This window comes from Pantherophis guttatus, chromosome 18, assembly GCF_059756535.1.
Source record: "Pantherophis guttatus breed Tessera chromosome 18, ASM5975653v1, whole genome shotgun sequence".
Classification (NCBI taxonomy): domain Eukaryota; kingdom Metazoa; phylum Chordata; class Lepidosauria; order Squamata; family Colubridae; genus Pantherophis; species Pantherophis guttatus.
The window spans coordinates 11,213,111-11,229,836 of NC_142080.1; the positions used below are offsets into that span (position 1 = coordinate 11,213,111).

The 16,726-nt window shown below is 47.7% G+C and overlaps 1 protein-coding gene across 1 annotated transcript in view; it reads left to right on the plus strand.

The window, feature by feature from the left end:
• NECTIN4 (nectin cell adhesion molecule 4) overlaps positions 1–14,902 on the plus strand; it is a 132,611-nt gene extending 117,709 nt beyond the window's left edge. The window contains exons 6-9 of the mRNA XM_060682583.2: positions 2,814–2,961; positions 4,328–4,406; positions 9,285–9,446; positions 11,116–14,902. Of these exons, the coding sequence (XP_060538566.2) occupies positions 2,814–2,961; positions 4,328–4,406; positions 9,285–9,446; positions 11,116–11,394 (668 nt within the window). The 3' untranslated portion in view covers positions 11,395–14,902. The remainder of the gene's footprint in view (positions 1–2,813; positions 2,962–4,327; positions 4,407–9,284; positions 9,447–11,115) is intronic.
• Positions 14,903–16,726: the final 1,824 nt, after the last annotated feature.

Genomic DNA, 16,726 nt, shown 5'->3' on the forward strand with positions numbered 1-16,726 from the left:
TGTTTGAAACGGGCAGAGGTACAATTGGCCCCATTAAAATCACTCTTCCTTCCCTGATTGAATTCCTCTGCCTTTCAGGCCTGCTTAAGGCATTTGAGAGTCATGTTAGTTAGAAACATAAATTCATAAGGATGGAGGGGATCACCCGCAGGACGCGGGTGGCTCAGTGGCTAAGACACTGAGCTTGTCGATCGAGAGGTTGGCAGTTCAGCTGTTCAAATCCCTAGTGCAGTGATGGCTAACCTTTTTGCCGTTGTGTGCCAAAAGCAGGGGTAGTGGGGGAGATTGTGTGTGCGCGTGCCCACACCCATAATTCAATGCACCCTGTCCCCCCACGCATGAGCGTGTGACCCCCCCCCACTCTCCCCCCTGCTTTTGGCACGCGATGGCACACTGGGCCCGGTAGGCCCATTTTTTTGTCCTCTCCAGGGTCCAGAGCCTTTCTAGGAACCTGGGGAGAGCGAAAACAGCCTTCCCCACTCCCCGGAGGCCCTCCGGAAGCCCAGAAATAGCCCGTTTTCCAACTTCCGTTGGGCCAGGAAGGCCCAAAAATCAGCTGGCCAGCGCGCACATGCTTACTGGACTGAGGTAGGGCAACGCTAGCGTGCCCACAGATATGGCTCCGTGTGCCACCTGTGGCACCCGTGCCATAGGTTCACCATCACGGCCCTAGTGTAATCCGCGTAACGGGGTGAGCTCCCGTGACTTGTCCCAGCTTCTGCCAACCTAGCAATTCGAAAGCAGGTAAAAAATGCCAGTAGAAAAATAGGGACCACCTTTGGTGGGAAGGTAAGAGCGTTCCGTGCGCCTTTGGCGTTGATTCATGCCGGCCACATGACCATGGAGACGTCTTCGGACAGCGCTGGCTCCTCGGCTTCGAAACGGAGATGAGCGCCGCCCCCTTAGAGTCGGGAACGACTAGCTAAACTGGCTGGAGAATTCTGGGAATTAAAGTCCACAAGTCTTAAAGCCGCCAAGTTTGAAAACCTCTGATCTATCGCAAGGGAAAAGTCTTTGGTTTGAAAGAACCCGCAGTTTTTGCAGAAATGCTGGACTTTGCAAGGATGTTTAAAAGTTCCTTGTCTGGCTTGTGTGTTTTTAAAAATAAATACAGATATCCTACCTGACGGTTCATTTAATGGCTATTCAACCGACACTGAAAAAAAGTGACGTAATGCCCATTTTTTTCACACTTATGGCAGTTTCAGCTTCCCCATGGTCGTGGGGTCAAAATTCAGGTGCTTGGCAACTGACTCACATTTATGACGGTCCTGGGGTCACGTGATTCCCCGTTTGCGACCTTCTGACGAGCAAAGTCAACGGAGAAACCAGATTCACTTAATAACCGTGTGACTCACTTAACAACTGCAGTTTTTCACTTAACAACCGTGGCAAGGAAAGTCGTAAAAATGGAGCAAAACTCACTTAACAAATGTCTCACTTAGCAACCTAAATTTTGGGCTCAATTGTGGTTGTAAGATGAGGACTATCTGTATAATCCACACTTCTGTGCCACATTTATATTTTTGCCATTTATTAAAGCAATTCTCAGAAAAATATAAAGACTAGAAACTGGGAGACCCTGAATTTTAGGCCCACCCGGCATGATGCTAGCTGAGTGACCTTGGGCCAGTCACTTTCTCTCAGCCCCTGGGAGGAGACAATGGCTAATCACTGCTGGAAAACTTTGTCAAGAAAACTGCAGGAACTTGGCCAGGTGGTGTCTGAGAAGAGAGAGGGAGGGAGAGAGAGAGGGAGGGAGAGAACGGGAAAGAGAAAGAGAAAGAGAGAGAGAGAGAGAAAGAAAGAAAGAAAGAAAGAAAGAAAGAAAGAAAAAAGAAAGAGAGAGAGAGAGAGGGAGGGAGAGAGACAGGGAGAGAAAGATGGAGAGAAAAAGAGAGAGAAAAAGAAAGAAAGAAAGAGAGAGGGGGAGAGAGGGGGAGAAAGAGAGAGAGAAAGAGTAAGGAAGAAAGAGAGTGAGAGAGACGGAGAAAAAGAGAGAGAGAAAAAGAAAGAAAGAAAGAGAGAGGGGGAGAGAGGGAGAGAAAGAGAGAGAGAAAGAGAAAGGAAGAAAGAGAGTGAGAGAGACAGGGAAAAAGAGAGAGAGAGAAAGAGAAAGAAAGAGACAGGGAGAGAAAGAGAGAGGGAAGAGAGGGAGGGGGAGAGGGAGACAGAGAGACAGGGAGAGAAAGAGAGAGACGGAATGGGAGAGGAAAAAAGAGAGAGAGACAGGTAGAGAGAGGGAGAAGGAGAGAAAGGGGGAGAGAAAGAGAGAGAAAAACAAAGAGAAAGAAAGAGAGAGGGGGAGAGAGAGAAAGAAAGGGAGAGAGGGGGGAGAGAGAGAGAGAAAGAGAAAGAAAGAAAGAAAAAGAAAGAGAGAGAAAGAGAGAGAGAGGGAGGGAGGGAGAGAGAGGGGGAGAGAAAGGGAAAGAGGGAGAGAGAGAGAGAGACAGGGAGAGAAAGAGAGATGGAGAGAGTGAGAGAGGGAATGGGAGAGGAAAAAAGAGAGACAGGGAGAGAGAGAGGGAGAGGGAGAGAAAAAGAGACGGAGAGAAAGACAGGGAGAAAGAGGGGGAGAGAAAGAGAGAGAGAGAGAGAGAGAGAGAGAGAGAGAGAGAGAGAGAGAGAAACAAAGCAAGAGATCTCAGAAACTGAATTAAATATATATATTTAATTCCATTCAACTATGTCCAGTATATATATATATATATATCTTGGCCCTTCAGAACAGACAGGTATGATTCCCAGTTCTTCTAAGCTTGAAATGACCTGTGACCTCCCTGCCTACCTGTGTGTGTGTGTCTCACCCGCAGGACTCCCAGAGACGCAGGTGGACGTGGTCTCCATCTCCATGATCGGGGTGGGCATCATTTCGGTGGTCTTGCTCTGCCTTCTGATCCTGGTGATCATCCTCATGACTTGCTACCACAAGCGGAAAACCAGGCGCATCACCAAAAAATAGTAAGCAACGGTCGCGTGGAACGCCAGTGTTGATTTCCTCTCCTCTCGTGATCGACCTCGTCTTACGAGAAGGTCGTGAGAACCGGTCTGCCTGATCCTTCGGTTGTTCAGGGTTCCGAGTCACGCACCCCTTGAAATCAGAACTCCGAGGCAGATGGATTCCTCAAAGAATAAATTATTTGGATACATCGTGTTGGCACAACTGGTGAAAACCGACTCTGAAAGTTCCCGCAGTTTTCACCAGATTAAAAGTTTTCCCCAAGTCACATCATCCAATCGAGGTGCTGGACGGTTGCTTGGTTACTTCACTCCTCCTCTCCCCAGCCACCTGTTGGGATGACCTTGGTTCCCACGGGAAAACGTTTTGCTTTGACTGCAAAACCCCAGCTAACTATTCCCCCCTCCCTGTCCCCTCTTCTGCCTCGTGACAACCCTGAAGCCTCCAAGATGGCCTCAGTCAGGTCCGCTTCAGGGTTGACATTGGACATCGTCCTTGAGTTGAAGCTGCTCAGAGGCCCTTGGGCGGGTGAAGGAGATCAAGGGTGGGGTGAAACAAGACAGGGAAGAAGAATGGATTTATATTTAGAGATGGCAGAAGATTTAGATAAGGGATGCAGTGGCTCAGTGGCTTAGACGCTGAGCTTGTTGATCGAAAGGTCGGCAGTTCAGCAGTTCGAATCCCTAGTGCCGCATAACGGGGTGACCTCCCATGCCTCGTCCCAGCTTCTGCCAACTTAGCAGTTCGAAAGCAGGTAAAAAATGCAAGTAGAAAAATAGGGACCCCCTTTGGTGGGAAGGGAACAGCGTTCCGTGCGCCTTTGGCGTTGAGTCATGCCGGCCACATGACCACGGAGACGTCTTCGGACAGCGCTGGCTCTTCAGCTTTGAAACGGGGATGAGCACCGCCCCCTAGAGTCAGGAATGACTAGCACATAGGTGCGAGGGGAACCTTTACCTTATGGCAGAAGAGATAGTACCACTTGCCAATAGTTTCTGACTGTAGGACAACGTTTGTCAACTTTGGGCGCTTGAAGATGGGTGGACTTCAACTCACAGAATTCCCCACCCAGCCATGCCAGGGAATTCTGGAAGTCGAAGTCCACCCATCTTCAAATCACCAAGGTTGAGAAATACTCTTCCAGGAATTCTGGAATTTGAAGTCCACCCATCCATGAAGTGGAGTCACATTGGGAGTTGACGTCCGCCCATTTTCAAGTCGTGGACTTCAACTCCACATTGTGGAGAGGCTAGCCAACTCCTTCTTCTGGAGACAGAACCACGGAACTGAGTCAACGGTTGGGCGGAGAGGCATTTTCGCCAAGCTCCCACCCTCAGTTCCCCTTCTCCTTCTCCTTCTCCTTGGCAGTGAGGAAGAACTGACTTTGACCCGGGAAAATTCGATCCGGCGCCTGCATTCGAGCCACAGCACGGAAACCCGGCATCAGGTAAAAACCTCAGGTGTGATGGAACATGGAAGGTTGGATTGTGAGTTGTGGAGGAAAGTTCATTGCCTTCTGGATAGATTCCTGACTGGCTGAAGGACATAGAATCATAGGGTTGGAAGCGACCTTGGAAGTCTTCTACTCCAGGGATCTCCAACCTTGGCAACTTTAAGACTTGTGGACTTCAACTCCCAGAGTTCAAAGCTGGCTGAGGAACTCTGGGAATTGAAGTCCACAAGTCTTAAAGTTGCCAAGGTTGGAGACCCCTGGACTAGTCCAACCCCATGCTCAAACAGGAGACCCTGTACCAGTGATGGCAAAACTTTTAGGCACAGAGTGCCCAAATTGGAAGGCGCAGATGCGCGCCAGAGCACCGGAATCCCGACGACCAGCTGGCTGAGCTGGGGCGACAGCACATGTGCCCACAAAGAGGACCCTGTGAGCCACCTCGTCCACCATTATGGTCCTAGACCAGTGATGCCTAACCTTTTTGCCGTCGCGTGCCAAAAACAGGGGGAACGCGGGGGGTCATTTGCACGCGTGCCCACACCCATAATTCAATGCCCCCCATGCCACGCCCCCCACATATGCACGTGCGCCCCCTGGCGCCCTCCCACTTTTGCCATGCAACAGCAAAAAGTTTACCGTTGGGCCCAGTAAGCCCATTTTTGGCCCTCCCCAGGCTCCAGAGGCTTTTTTGGTGAAAACGGCCTTCCCCACTCCCATGGAGGCCCTCCGGAGGCCGGTAACGGCCCATTTCCCGAATTCCGGTGGGCTCGGAAGGTCCGTTTTTTGCCCTCCCCAGGCTCCAGAGGCCTTCTTGGAACCTGGGGAGGTTGAAAACGGCCTTCCCCACCCTTCCGGAGGCCGGAAACAGCTTGTTTCTCGACTTCCGGTGTGCCTGGAAGGCCTGAAAATCAGCTGGCCCGGCATGCGCATGTGCGCTGGAGCTGAGCCAGGGCAACGTTTGCGTGCCCACAGATATGGCTCCGCAGTCCTATACCATTCTGGACAAATGGTTGTCCAATCTCTTCTTTTAAAACTTCCAGGGATGGAGCCCCCACAATTTTTAGAAGCAAGCTACTCCACTGATTAACAGAATTCCAGAATAACAGAGTTGAACGGGACCTTAGAGGTCTTCTAGTCCAACCCCCTGCTCTCGTAGGAGACCCTCTACCAGACAAATAGATTTCCAGCTTCTTCTTAAAAGCCTCCAGCGATGGAGCACCCATAACCTCTGGTGGCAAGGTGTTCCACTGGTTAATTGCTCTAAACTGTCCGGAAATTTCATCCAGGTGGATTTTCATGGAGAAGTTGTGACTAACAGGAAGAGCATCGTTGATGGTATCACTGTCCTAAGAGCCACACCAGTGAAATGCCATTTCTGGCCAGGGAGGGGCCATTTAGCTATTACAGCTCTAACTCTTAGCTCAACCTAGGAAGGAACCTTTCTTCTTCTTATTTTTTTTAAAATTTTTACATCCTGCCCTCCTTTTCATATACGAAGTTCTGGCTCTATTCCGATTGATGGATTAAGTCCTCCAGCGCTCCCTAGTGGACGCACATGGGAAAAACATGCATCTAGAACGCATTTCGAGGAATTTTCTGCTGAGAAAACATCGCAAATCCAGCTTAAAGAAGAACCTGCGAGCTCCAGGCCGTGGGAAAGGAGTGAGAACATACCCTAAATTACTGTTCTGACCTAGGCTTCCCCAGCAGCATGAAGCGGAGTCCTCCGTTGTCCAAGTCATGCCGACAAACCCCTTTTATTTAATTTACAGTGAATTCTTCTCCGGCAAAGTCTTTCCTCTCTCACCGTCTTTCAAGATAGTTCACAATTACCGACCTTTATTAGGCTTGGAGAGTGGCCAGGACGATATCTTTCAGACACCAAGAATGCAGGAATGAACTAATTGTCTCCTGCAAACTCTTCTCCCTTTTCGCTCCTCTTTTATTCCCCCTGGGAGGATTCATCGTCCACCTGTGGCTTTCCTCCTGAGTCGCCCCTTGTTCTTTAGCTGTTCCCTTCGTCTGGCAACTCTGCGCATGCGCACCCTGGGCACAGGCTCCAGATGTTCTTCTGCCCCACTGATGCCCGAAGGCAGTTGATAACTGGCATCCGGCCATGACCCCCCTCTCTGCCTCCGACGCAGAGCCCTCATCAGAGCCCTCCCCAGACTCCAAGACTGGCCCAGGCTCCTTCCTAACCTCCTCACTGTCCGAATCTGCTGCCAGATCTGCTGGCGGGCCGCAACAATTAAGACAAACAGCTGCGCAAAAGGGAAAGCGTGAGGTTCAATTCTCACTTGTAGGGCTAATTCTGACATGGGGAGCTGAGATAGAGAAACTGGGGTTCTCATGCCTTGTGCATCTTCTTTTCTCAGTACGTCGGAAGCCGGTAAGGACGTTCATTGAACGTAGGGCTGGTTTGATCTGAGGGTTTTGGGGAGACACCCTGGAAAAAAGGAGAGGCCAGAACGAAAAGTAGGCGCCGTTTCTTTTGACGATTCTGGCCACCCATCAGGTTCTCCCAACCCTGGGTGGCAGACTGACTGTACATTCGAAATCTACAAAGATGCCATCCAAAACAATATTTCAAGTGTAGAACTTGGAAAAAGCTTCTTGGGTGAGAAGCGAAACGTTTCCAAAGGGGAAAAAAAAACCAAAATCCAGTTGCCTTTTGAAAAAGCCCCTGTGGGAAAGGACTTCATAACAACACGGCATCTCTTATTTTTGAGAGAGAGAGGCAGACAGACAGACAGACAGACAGAGAGGGTAGACATAATAGCATCTTTCAATATAGGAGGAGCTGCCACAAAGAAGAGGGAGTCAAACTAATCTCCAAAGCACCAGACGGCAGGACAAGAAACAATGGATGGAAACTAACCAAGGAGAGAAGCAACCTGGAATTAAGGAGAAACTCCCTAACAGGGAGGACAATTAACCAGTGGAACAGCTTGCCACCAGAAGTTGTAGGTGCTCCATCTCTGGAGGGTTTGAAGAAGAGACTGGACAGCCACTTGTCCCAAATTGTATAGAGCCGTGATGGTGAACCTATGGCACGTGTGCCACAGGTGGCACCCGGAGCCATGTTGCCTGGCACGCCAGCTCAGCTCCATCAGCTGATTTTCGGCCCTTTTGGGCCCACCAGAAGAGAGCCTGGGGGGGGGGAAGGCCCATTTTTCTTTCTCTCTGTGGGCGTGGCTTGGTGGGGGGGTAATGTGACTGGGTGGGCGTGGCCTATTTTTTAAAAAAAACTTTTCAAAGCATTTTTTCTGCAAATGCAAAAAAATGCTTTGAAAAGCCTCTGCCAATCAGGCAACACAGCTGGGATCGTCAGAGCCTTTTCAAAGCATTTTTTAAACCACCTCTTCCTCTGAAGAGGTTGCAGAAAAAAATGCTTTAAAAGTCTCTCTGACGATCCCAGCTGAGTTGTCTGATCGTCAGATATTTTTTTAAAAGCCTAACTGAAGATCAGGCAAGAGGCTTTTTTTCCCTTTAAAAACATTTTTTCTATAACCTCTTCGGCCAAAGAGGTTGTAGAAAAAATGCTTTTAAAACCCTCTGACGATCCCAGCTGAGCCGCGCGATCATCAGAGGCTTTTTTTTTTTTTTACTTTTAAAAGCATTTTTTCGGCGGAAGAAGTTGTAGAAAAAATGCTTTTAAAAGTTAAAAAAAAAAGCCTCTGATGATCGTGCGGCTCAGCTGGGCATGGTGGAGAGGGGGGGCGCAGGGATTTTTGCTACCGGTTCTCCGAACCACCCACCGTCATCGCTACCGGATCGGACGATCCGGTCTGAACCGGGAGCATTTCACCCCTGCTCCACCCCCTGCACATGCGCAGCAGAGACCCGAAGACCAGCTGGCCAGCAGGAGGCAGACGGACATGCGCAGCAGAGCTGAACTAGGGCAACGGCTTGGGTGCCATCCGAGAGGGCTCTGTACACTCTGGCATACTTGCCATAGGTTCGCCATCATGGCCCTACACCGTTTCTGACAGATGGCATTCCAGTCTCTTGTCAGCGTTCCAAATTATGCTCTCCTCCAGCGCTGACATGAATGAAATGAACGAAAGCGGGAGAAGCTTTGCTTTAATGCTGAGATGAACTTTTACCTAGTTCCCTGCTCTTCAGTAGATAGCGTTACCTGGGAGACAGAGGGAGGGGGGAAATTCCTGTGAAAAGAAAGTGCTTGGGACGGAGAGATGGATCTGCATGATGGCCAATGAGTGTCAGGGCATTGATTAATCCCATGTTTGGCTCTGGGAAAAATCACCTTGGTTTAGAGGAGATGGATCGTGGCTCCTCCTTGTTTGCAATATTCTGAAAAGAAATGCGAAGAAAAGTTTCTAATAAAACTCATTTATTTGTTATAAAGAAAATAAAACACCTCACTAACTAAGAAAGTTAATTGCTACATTTTGAAAAGTAATTCGGGCCGGCTGCTTTCCAGCAGTCGACACCCCCGTGGCATGAGAACAAAGGGAAGAGTGTGTGAAGCAAGTGAAGGAATGCAGACATGCGTAGTAGAATACTGATAAGGAACTTGGCAAACTACAGTAAGTCTATTAGTCCAAAAATAATGAAACTCAGCTGGGAAATAAAAAACGCAGTGACAATGAGACATTGGGGTTGAAGAACGGAAAGGGAGGGGTTTGGAAGGAGGTGCCAATCTTGGCTGCATCAGAGTTCAGGCATGTCGTTCTTTCTATTCTTAAATAAAAAAAAAAAGATTCATCAGAGACCTTGCGTTTGAGAATGAAGTTTGTTTAAGATAGCAACGAAACCTGACATCTCTCCTTGAAAGCTTCCAAGGACGAAGCTCCCGCAACCTCTGAAGGGAGCTCCTCTCCGTTGTCTGTCTCTCTCTCTGCCCTTCAGATCGAAGAAAACCTTCCGCTGAGGTCGGAGAGCCGGCAAGGGAGTTTCCGCGGGGACAGCCTGTGCCGGGAAAGCCTCCGAGCGGATAGCCTCTGCCGGGATAGCAGGCAGGGCAGCTTCCGCACAGACAGCTTCCGGGAAACCAGCCTCTGCTCGGTGATGGTGAGTGGAGTCAAGCAAGGAGGCAGCCTCGGGGTTCTCCGGGTTGCTCAGCGTTGCAAGGCTGACGGGTTCTTCTAGCGTTCTCCCATTTTCATTTGGGTATTTTTTTTTTTAAATGTTGGATTAATTATGCTGACTAATGTATACGTATATTAACTCATCAAGTTGTAGTGTTATTTATCCTTTTATTACCTATTTCCTTCCTCGACTGGTTGCACATCATCATTATGATCTCTTTTAGTCATTAAACAGGAAACTCATTTTTTATTGTTTTATAATAATAATACTTATACTTACTTTATTCATTAATACTTACTTTATTCATAAATACTTACTTTATTCATAAATATTTTATTCATTAATACATTAATACTTTATTCATAAATACTTACTTTATTCATTAATTATTATTAACTTTTATTCATTAAACATGAAACTCAGTCAACTGAACATTCAAAAATGCATCACAAATACCATTGACTGGTGCTGATGGTCGATATGAGTTACTGCCAGCATCCTAGGTATCGACCAAGTACCTTCTTAAGATGTAGGATGTTTCAAGTAGAAATATTTCTGAGTAGAATTTTTTCTGAATAAAAAAATATTATTATCACTATCTTCTCCTCCTCCTCCTCCTGCTCTTTCTTCTTCTTCTTCTTCTTCTTCTTCTTCTTCTTCTTCTTCTTCTTCTTCTTCTTCTTCTTCTTCTTCTTCTTCTTCTTCTTCTTCTTCTTCTTCTTCTTCTTCTTCTTCTTCTTGTTTGCAAGTACACTGGGTGCTTTTGTACCAAATTTCTTCTGTGTCTAGCCACACTTGGCCTAATAAAATATATCCTATCCTATCCTATTATTCTATATTCCATATTCCATATTCCATATTCCGTATTATTCTATTCTATTCTATTCTATTCTATTCTATTCTATTCTATTCTATTCTATTCTATTCTATTCTATTCTATTCTATTCTATTCTATTCTATATTCTATTTTATATTCTCTGTTCTGTTAATTGTTTTCCAAACACACACATTTTTGCTAGCAATTTAGCCTTTAAAAAAAAAAAAAAAGAACCCATCACATATAACTGTATCTATTTTGTAAGTGTGAAAAATGCTCATACGGGCCTGGTGGCTCAGCAGACTGATAGCCTTGTGATTAAGACCAGCTGCTTGCAATTACTGTAAGTTCGAATCTCTCCAAGGCTCAAGGTTGACTCAGCCTTCCATCCTTTCTAAGGTAGGTAAATTGAGGACCCAGTTTGTGGGGGCAATAAGCTGATTTTGTATAAATATACAAAAGGATGAAGGCTGTTGCTTAGCGCGTTGTAAGCCGTCCTGAGTCTCCGGAGAAGGGTGGCATATAAATCAAAATTAAAAAAAAAAAAAGTCACTTTTTTCAGTGCCATTGAAACTTCAGGTGGTCCCTAAACTAACTGTTATAAGTCGAGGACTGCCTGCCTGTACTGTTTCCAACATTTGAGCTCCTGTGGCTGGAGTCGGGACCTCCTCCCACGTCCCAATCCAACCCCCGCCGCCCCATATTTCCCCTTTTTTTTTTTAAAAAAAAAAATTGATTTATATGCTGCCCTTCTCCACCCTTCTCCGGAGACTCAGGGCGGCTTATAATGTGCTCACCTTGGGTGACCCCTCTTTTCCTTTCGTTCCCACTCAGGGAGAAGACGCCGAGGGACGCAGCTACTCAACCTTGTCAACCGTCCGGGAAATTGAGACCCAGACCGAGCTTCCCCCACCGCCCCCAACCCCTGTCCCAGAAGATCAGACGGAGGAGAATGAGAAGGAGAAAGAGAAAGCGAAGGAAGACGAGGAAGAGCGGAATGACGAAAACAATATCAAGCAAGCAATGACTCACTTTGTCCAAGAGAATGGCACCCTCCGAGCGAAGCCCACCTCCAACGGCATCTACATCAACGGACGGGGACACTTGGTCTGACGCTCATCCCCCTCTCTGCCAGATGCCCAGATCCAAGCCAGCTCTGAGCCCCCATCCCTAACTGCTTACTGGTGCCTCTTTTTGGGGAGGGGGGCCCAAAGAGCTCTTGAGACTCAGGTCCTCTCCTTCTGAGCCACCCGACCGCAGGCTGTCCACCTCGGGATCTCCTGAAGGTCCCAAGACTTCTTCCCAAGACTTTGGCCAACGTTAGAAGCCCAACTTCTCCTCCAACGTGAAGATGCTCAGAAGCCACTTCAGTTTCTTCCCCACCTGGCATGGGCCGCCTCTTTGTGTGGATTCATTTTGGAGTCTTTTCTTTTGGCCAGGGATGATTTAGGGTTTGGTGGGATGGACAAAACGTTGGAGAAGCAGAAATGAAGATGCTTCGGGTCTCTTCAAGTGACTCGGCTGGGCTCAAGAGGGGCAAACTCATAGAAACTCTTGCATCTTTTATCGTAATTATTCTCCTTTACTGTTGTCGTCGACGGTTCAGATGGCCCTTGGTCCATCTTGGGCTAAAGGTTTTCCCACGGGCAAACTGTGGCTGTTAAAAAGATGAGCTCCATTTTAATTATTATTTTTTATTTGTATTATTAATTACGAACCGGGCAAGGAATATTTCTACTGTAAGCTTCAAAGACTTTCCAGAAAATGCTGAAGAAAATCTCTGGAGACACACAAACTCCCCAAAAGAAGTCCTGTTTCCAGACCTTCTACTGAGTCAACGATATTGAATAACGTGCTTCTGCTCGCCCCGATGAAGTGCATCATGGGTCCAGTGGTTCTCCAACTCCTAAAGCTGTTTCTCAACCTGGGTAGCTTGAAGATGGGTAGACTTCAACTCCCAGAATCCCCCAGCCAGCAGCGCTGGCTGGGGGATTCTGGGAGTTGAAGTCCACCCATCTTCAAGCTTCCAAGGTTGAGAAACACTGGTTTAGAGAGTCCAATAAATGTCCAAGCAGTGTTGTCCCACCATTGGGGACCAAGAAGGCTGGGCCACCCCATCACCAGCGAACTTCAAGTCCCCCCATCTCATGTCTTTAATTTGTATTTCTTAGCATGCTGTAACTATGAATATTTCTAGAGCTAACCAACAACTATGGAAATACGTATGCGTGATAAGTGTGCGACCCTGAGGACAGATTTTGTGAGGGAGTCTGCATTTTGACCAGTGGCTTCTCAATCTTAGCAACGGGAAGAAAGGTGGACTTCAACTCCCAGAATTCCCCAGCCATTATGAGAGTTCAAGTGCACGCGTCTTAAAGCCGGGGGCTGAGGGATTCTGGGATTTGAAGTCTGCACATTTGCTATTGAATTTGAAGTCTATCTTAGCGAATGTAAGACTTGTGAACTTGTGAGCAAATTTAGCAATATCTTAGCAAATTTAAGATTTGTGAGCAAATTTAAGACTTGTGACTCCCCAAATCCCCTAGCCAGCATGCTTTAAGAGGAGTAGACTTCGACTCCCAGAATTCCCCAGCCAGCATAAGTAGCTGGGGAATTCTGGGAATCGAAGTCCACCCATTCTTAAGCCAAGGTTGAGAAACACGGATTTTGAGTTTTAGGGGGAATTGCAAAACTGCTCCAAGTTCTCTTTGGAGAAAGTTTCTTAAACATCGACCCTTTTCCGATAAGTATATTTTAAGTCTTCTTGTGCCTACTACACCTCATTTTTTCATATTTGCAAAGAGTTGCAACTGGGCTGAGCAGCTGCCTCCTTTACAAAACTTTCTGTCCCAAAGTGGAGGTGAAGTGACCCACAATATCTGGGGTGGGGCGCAGAAGTGGGATTCAAAAATTTTAACCACCAGTTCTCTGCCTGGTTGCTGGTTGGGCGCGACCATGGTGGGCGTGGCCTACTCAGCCTCCTGCACCATGGGAGGGTGGGGTGGCATTTTCGCCCTCCCCAAGCTCCTGAGGCATTCCTCGAGCCTTTAGGAGGGTGAAAACAGCCTCCCCAGGCTCCGGAGGCCCTCCAGAGGCCGGAAACAGACCCATTTCCAGACTTCCACAACTTCCAGGAGGCCCGTTTTTCGCCATCCCAGAGCCTCTGTGCAGGCCTTGCACTTACCTGGCATCCAAAACGGTCTGCGTGGAGACCCCTGGGAGGGGCGGGGTGGGGTGGGCGGGGCCAGACAGTCCTTGCAACTACCAGTTCGGCGAACCAGATGTAAAATTAGCGTCCGGTTCCCTGAACCGGCTGAATCCCACTCCTGAATGAGGGAGTGACAAATTTGGTGCACCACAGCTCTGAAGGCAGGATCAGAACTGGTATCGGGGTTTACGTATCAGTTTTCGACCTTCTGGGTCCCAGTTTTGGACCTTCTGCCTGGACCCTGGTTGGGTCAGTGGTGTAGGGCATGCGATAATGTGAAGACCGACCGATCTACATCTCAGATTGGCTCATTCAGACATGCTAACAAACAGAAATCCCCCCCCCTTCAAACCTGTTGCAAACTTAGCTTTGTCTTTAGCCTCTGTGTGAGTACAGGCACAGTCCTCGATTTACGGCCGCCCTTGAGCTCTCCACATTTATGTTGCTAACTGAGACATTGATTTAAGTGAGAACTTTTGCCCCGTTTTACGTCCTTTCTCGCCGCGGTTGTTAAACGAGTCGCTGCAGTTCTTAAGCTAGGAACATGGCCGTTAAATGAATCTGGCTTCCCCGTTGAGTTGGTTTGTCAGATGGTCGCAAAAGGGGGTCATGTGACACTGCAGCCGTCATAAATACAAGTCAGTTGCCAAGCATCCCAGTTTGGATCAGGTGAAGGCTGCAACAGTTGTAAGTATGAAAAATGGTCCTTTTTTCATTGCCGTTATAACTTGGAATGGTCACTAAATGAACCTTTGCAAGTCGAAGGCTACCTGTAATATGTTAATGAATCAATAAGCTACAGAAGTGAACTTAAACGGGCTGGGTTTAACACAAAGTGCCAAAGAAGAATTAAGGTAACCACAAATTTTTTACATCTTGTGTACACACAGGTCTTTAACTGACCCCTTTCAGCATGTTGGACAAATCCAGAGAGCGAGAAGGATGTTGAAAGAAAAATCTCCAAGGGTCAATTTGCTAAGAAATCTTGATTTTCCTCGAAACGCGATCAGAGAATTTATGGGGCCCAAAAACTTCTATTTTAATTTTTTTATTTTTCCTCCTCCCCTTCCTCTGAATCTCACAACTATCGCAACGGGACTCTTTGGAAGTGAATTCGACAGACTCCAGACTTTTAGAAGCCTTTTAAATATGTATTAATATTGTTATTAGCTTTTTTTTTTTTTTTTTTAGCGTGAGGAAATGAGCAACTGCCTTTCTACGATCTGTAAATATCTTTGTACATTAGGGGGGAAAAAGCAACGTATGTGTGTGCCTCCCTGTATTGTCTGCGTGTGTGCACGCGTGTAAAATACTCTGTAAGTGTGTATAGAGCGGGACTTTGGGGTAGGCCTTGTCAGGTGTAATATGCACTGCTGGTTTTTGTAAATAAATTGCACTTTTGCCATCCCAGAATTCTGCTTTTTTGCTAAGTCTTGCAAATCTTGAGTTTCTCTCTACTTCTATTCTAAGCGACCCATCACAGATAAATGTCAAAAATAATAGCCCTGTATCAGTGGTGGGATTCAAGTAATTAAATAATCGGGTTTTTTTTTTAAATTTGATTTATATGCCGCCCTTCTCCAGGGACTCAGGGCGGCTTACAATGCATTAAGCAATAGCCTTCATACTTTTGTATATTTATACAAAGTCAGCTTATTGCCCCCACAAACTGGGTCCTCACTCTGCCCTAATGATTTCTTCCAACAATCAGTTTTCCAAATTGCTCAGAAAGTTAACAAACGGTTCTCCCGAAGTGGTGCGAACTGGCTGAATCCCACCACTGCCCTGTATGTATTGGAGAAATAGGAAGGCTCAAATTTGATTTTTTTTTTGGTGATTCCCTCAATTTTTGCACAAGTCCAAAAAGTGTAAGTGTGCAAAATGTACACATTTCTCTCAGGCTGACGTGTCGGTTCCGGGAAGTCTGGGAGTTGAAGTTCACACATGCTAAAATGCAGAGGTGGGTTTCAAAATTTTTTACTACCGGTTCTGTGGGTGTGGCTTGGTGGGCGTGGCATGGCTTGGTGGGCATGGCAGGGGAAAGATACTGTAAAATCTCCATTCCCACCCCATTCCAGGGGAAGGTTACTGCAAAATCCCCATTTCCTCCAGATCAGCTGGGATTTGGGAGGCAGAGAATAGATCGGGGCGGGGTCAGTCAGAATTTTTACTACCGGTTCTGTGGGTGTGGCTTGGTGGGCGTGGCAGGGGAAAGATACTGTAAAATCTCCATTCCCACCCCATTCCAGGGGAAGGTTACTGCAAAATCCCCATTTCTTCCAGATCAGCTGGGACTCGGGAGGCCGAGAATAGATGGAGGCAGGGCCAGTCAGAAGTTTCACTATCAGTTCTCCGAACTACTCAAAATTTCCGCTACCGGTTCTCCAGAACTGGTCAGAACCTGCTGAAACCCACCTCTGCTAAAATGGCCACGGTTGAGAAACACTGGTGTAAAAAGCAGGGATCTCCAACCTGGGCATCTTGAAGACTTGTGGACTTCAACTCCCAGAAGGATCTTTTCTAGAAAGCCTCCAGAATTCTGGGAGTCGAAGTCCACAAGTCTTAAAGTCACCAAGGTTGGAGACTCCCTGGTCTAAAGTGTTATCACAAGTTGGTAAATCACACGGCTGTCCTTAGAAGAACATGTGACGGCCGTGGCCAGGGGGGCTTTCTATCAGGTTCGCCTGATTCGCCAGTTGCATCCCTTTCTGGATCGGGACTCCTTGCGCACGGTCACTCATGCCCTCGTCAGTTCCCGCCTGGACTACTGTAATGCTCTCTACATGGGGCTCCCCTTGCAGAACACCCGGAGGCTCCAACTGGTCCAGAATTATGGGAGCGTCATGGCGCTCCCATGTAACAACTCTCCTGCGCGAGCTGCACTGGCTCCCGGTGGTCCTCCGGGTGCGCTTCAAGGTGTTGGTGACCACCTTTAGAGCGCTCCATGGCTTAGGACCTGGATATCTACGAGACTGCCTTCTGCCACCGATAGCCTCCCACCGACCAGTATGCTCCCACAGAGAGGGGCTCCTTGGGGTGCCGTCGGCCATGTCGACTGGCGACCCCCAGGAGGAGAGCTTTGTGGAATTTGTGGTGGGTGGGTGGGTGTTTGGGGCTTGTTATGTGTGTTGGGTTTTCGGCTTCGTGCTTCTAGGAGCAATGTGTGTGATCGCAGCTGTTTCTTCCTTTTAACTGCCAGTGGGGGTGTGAACTGCCAGTGGGGGTGGGGAACGAGCT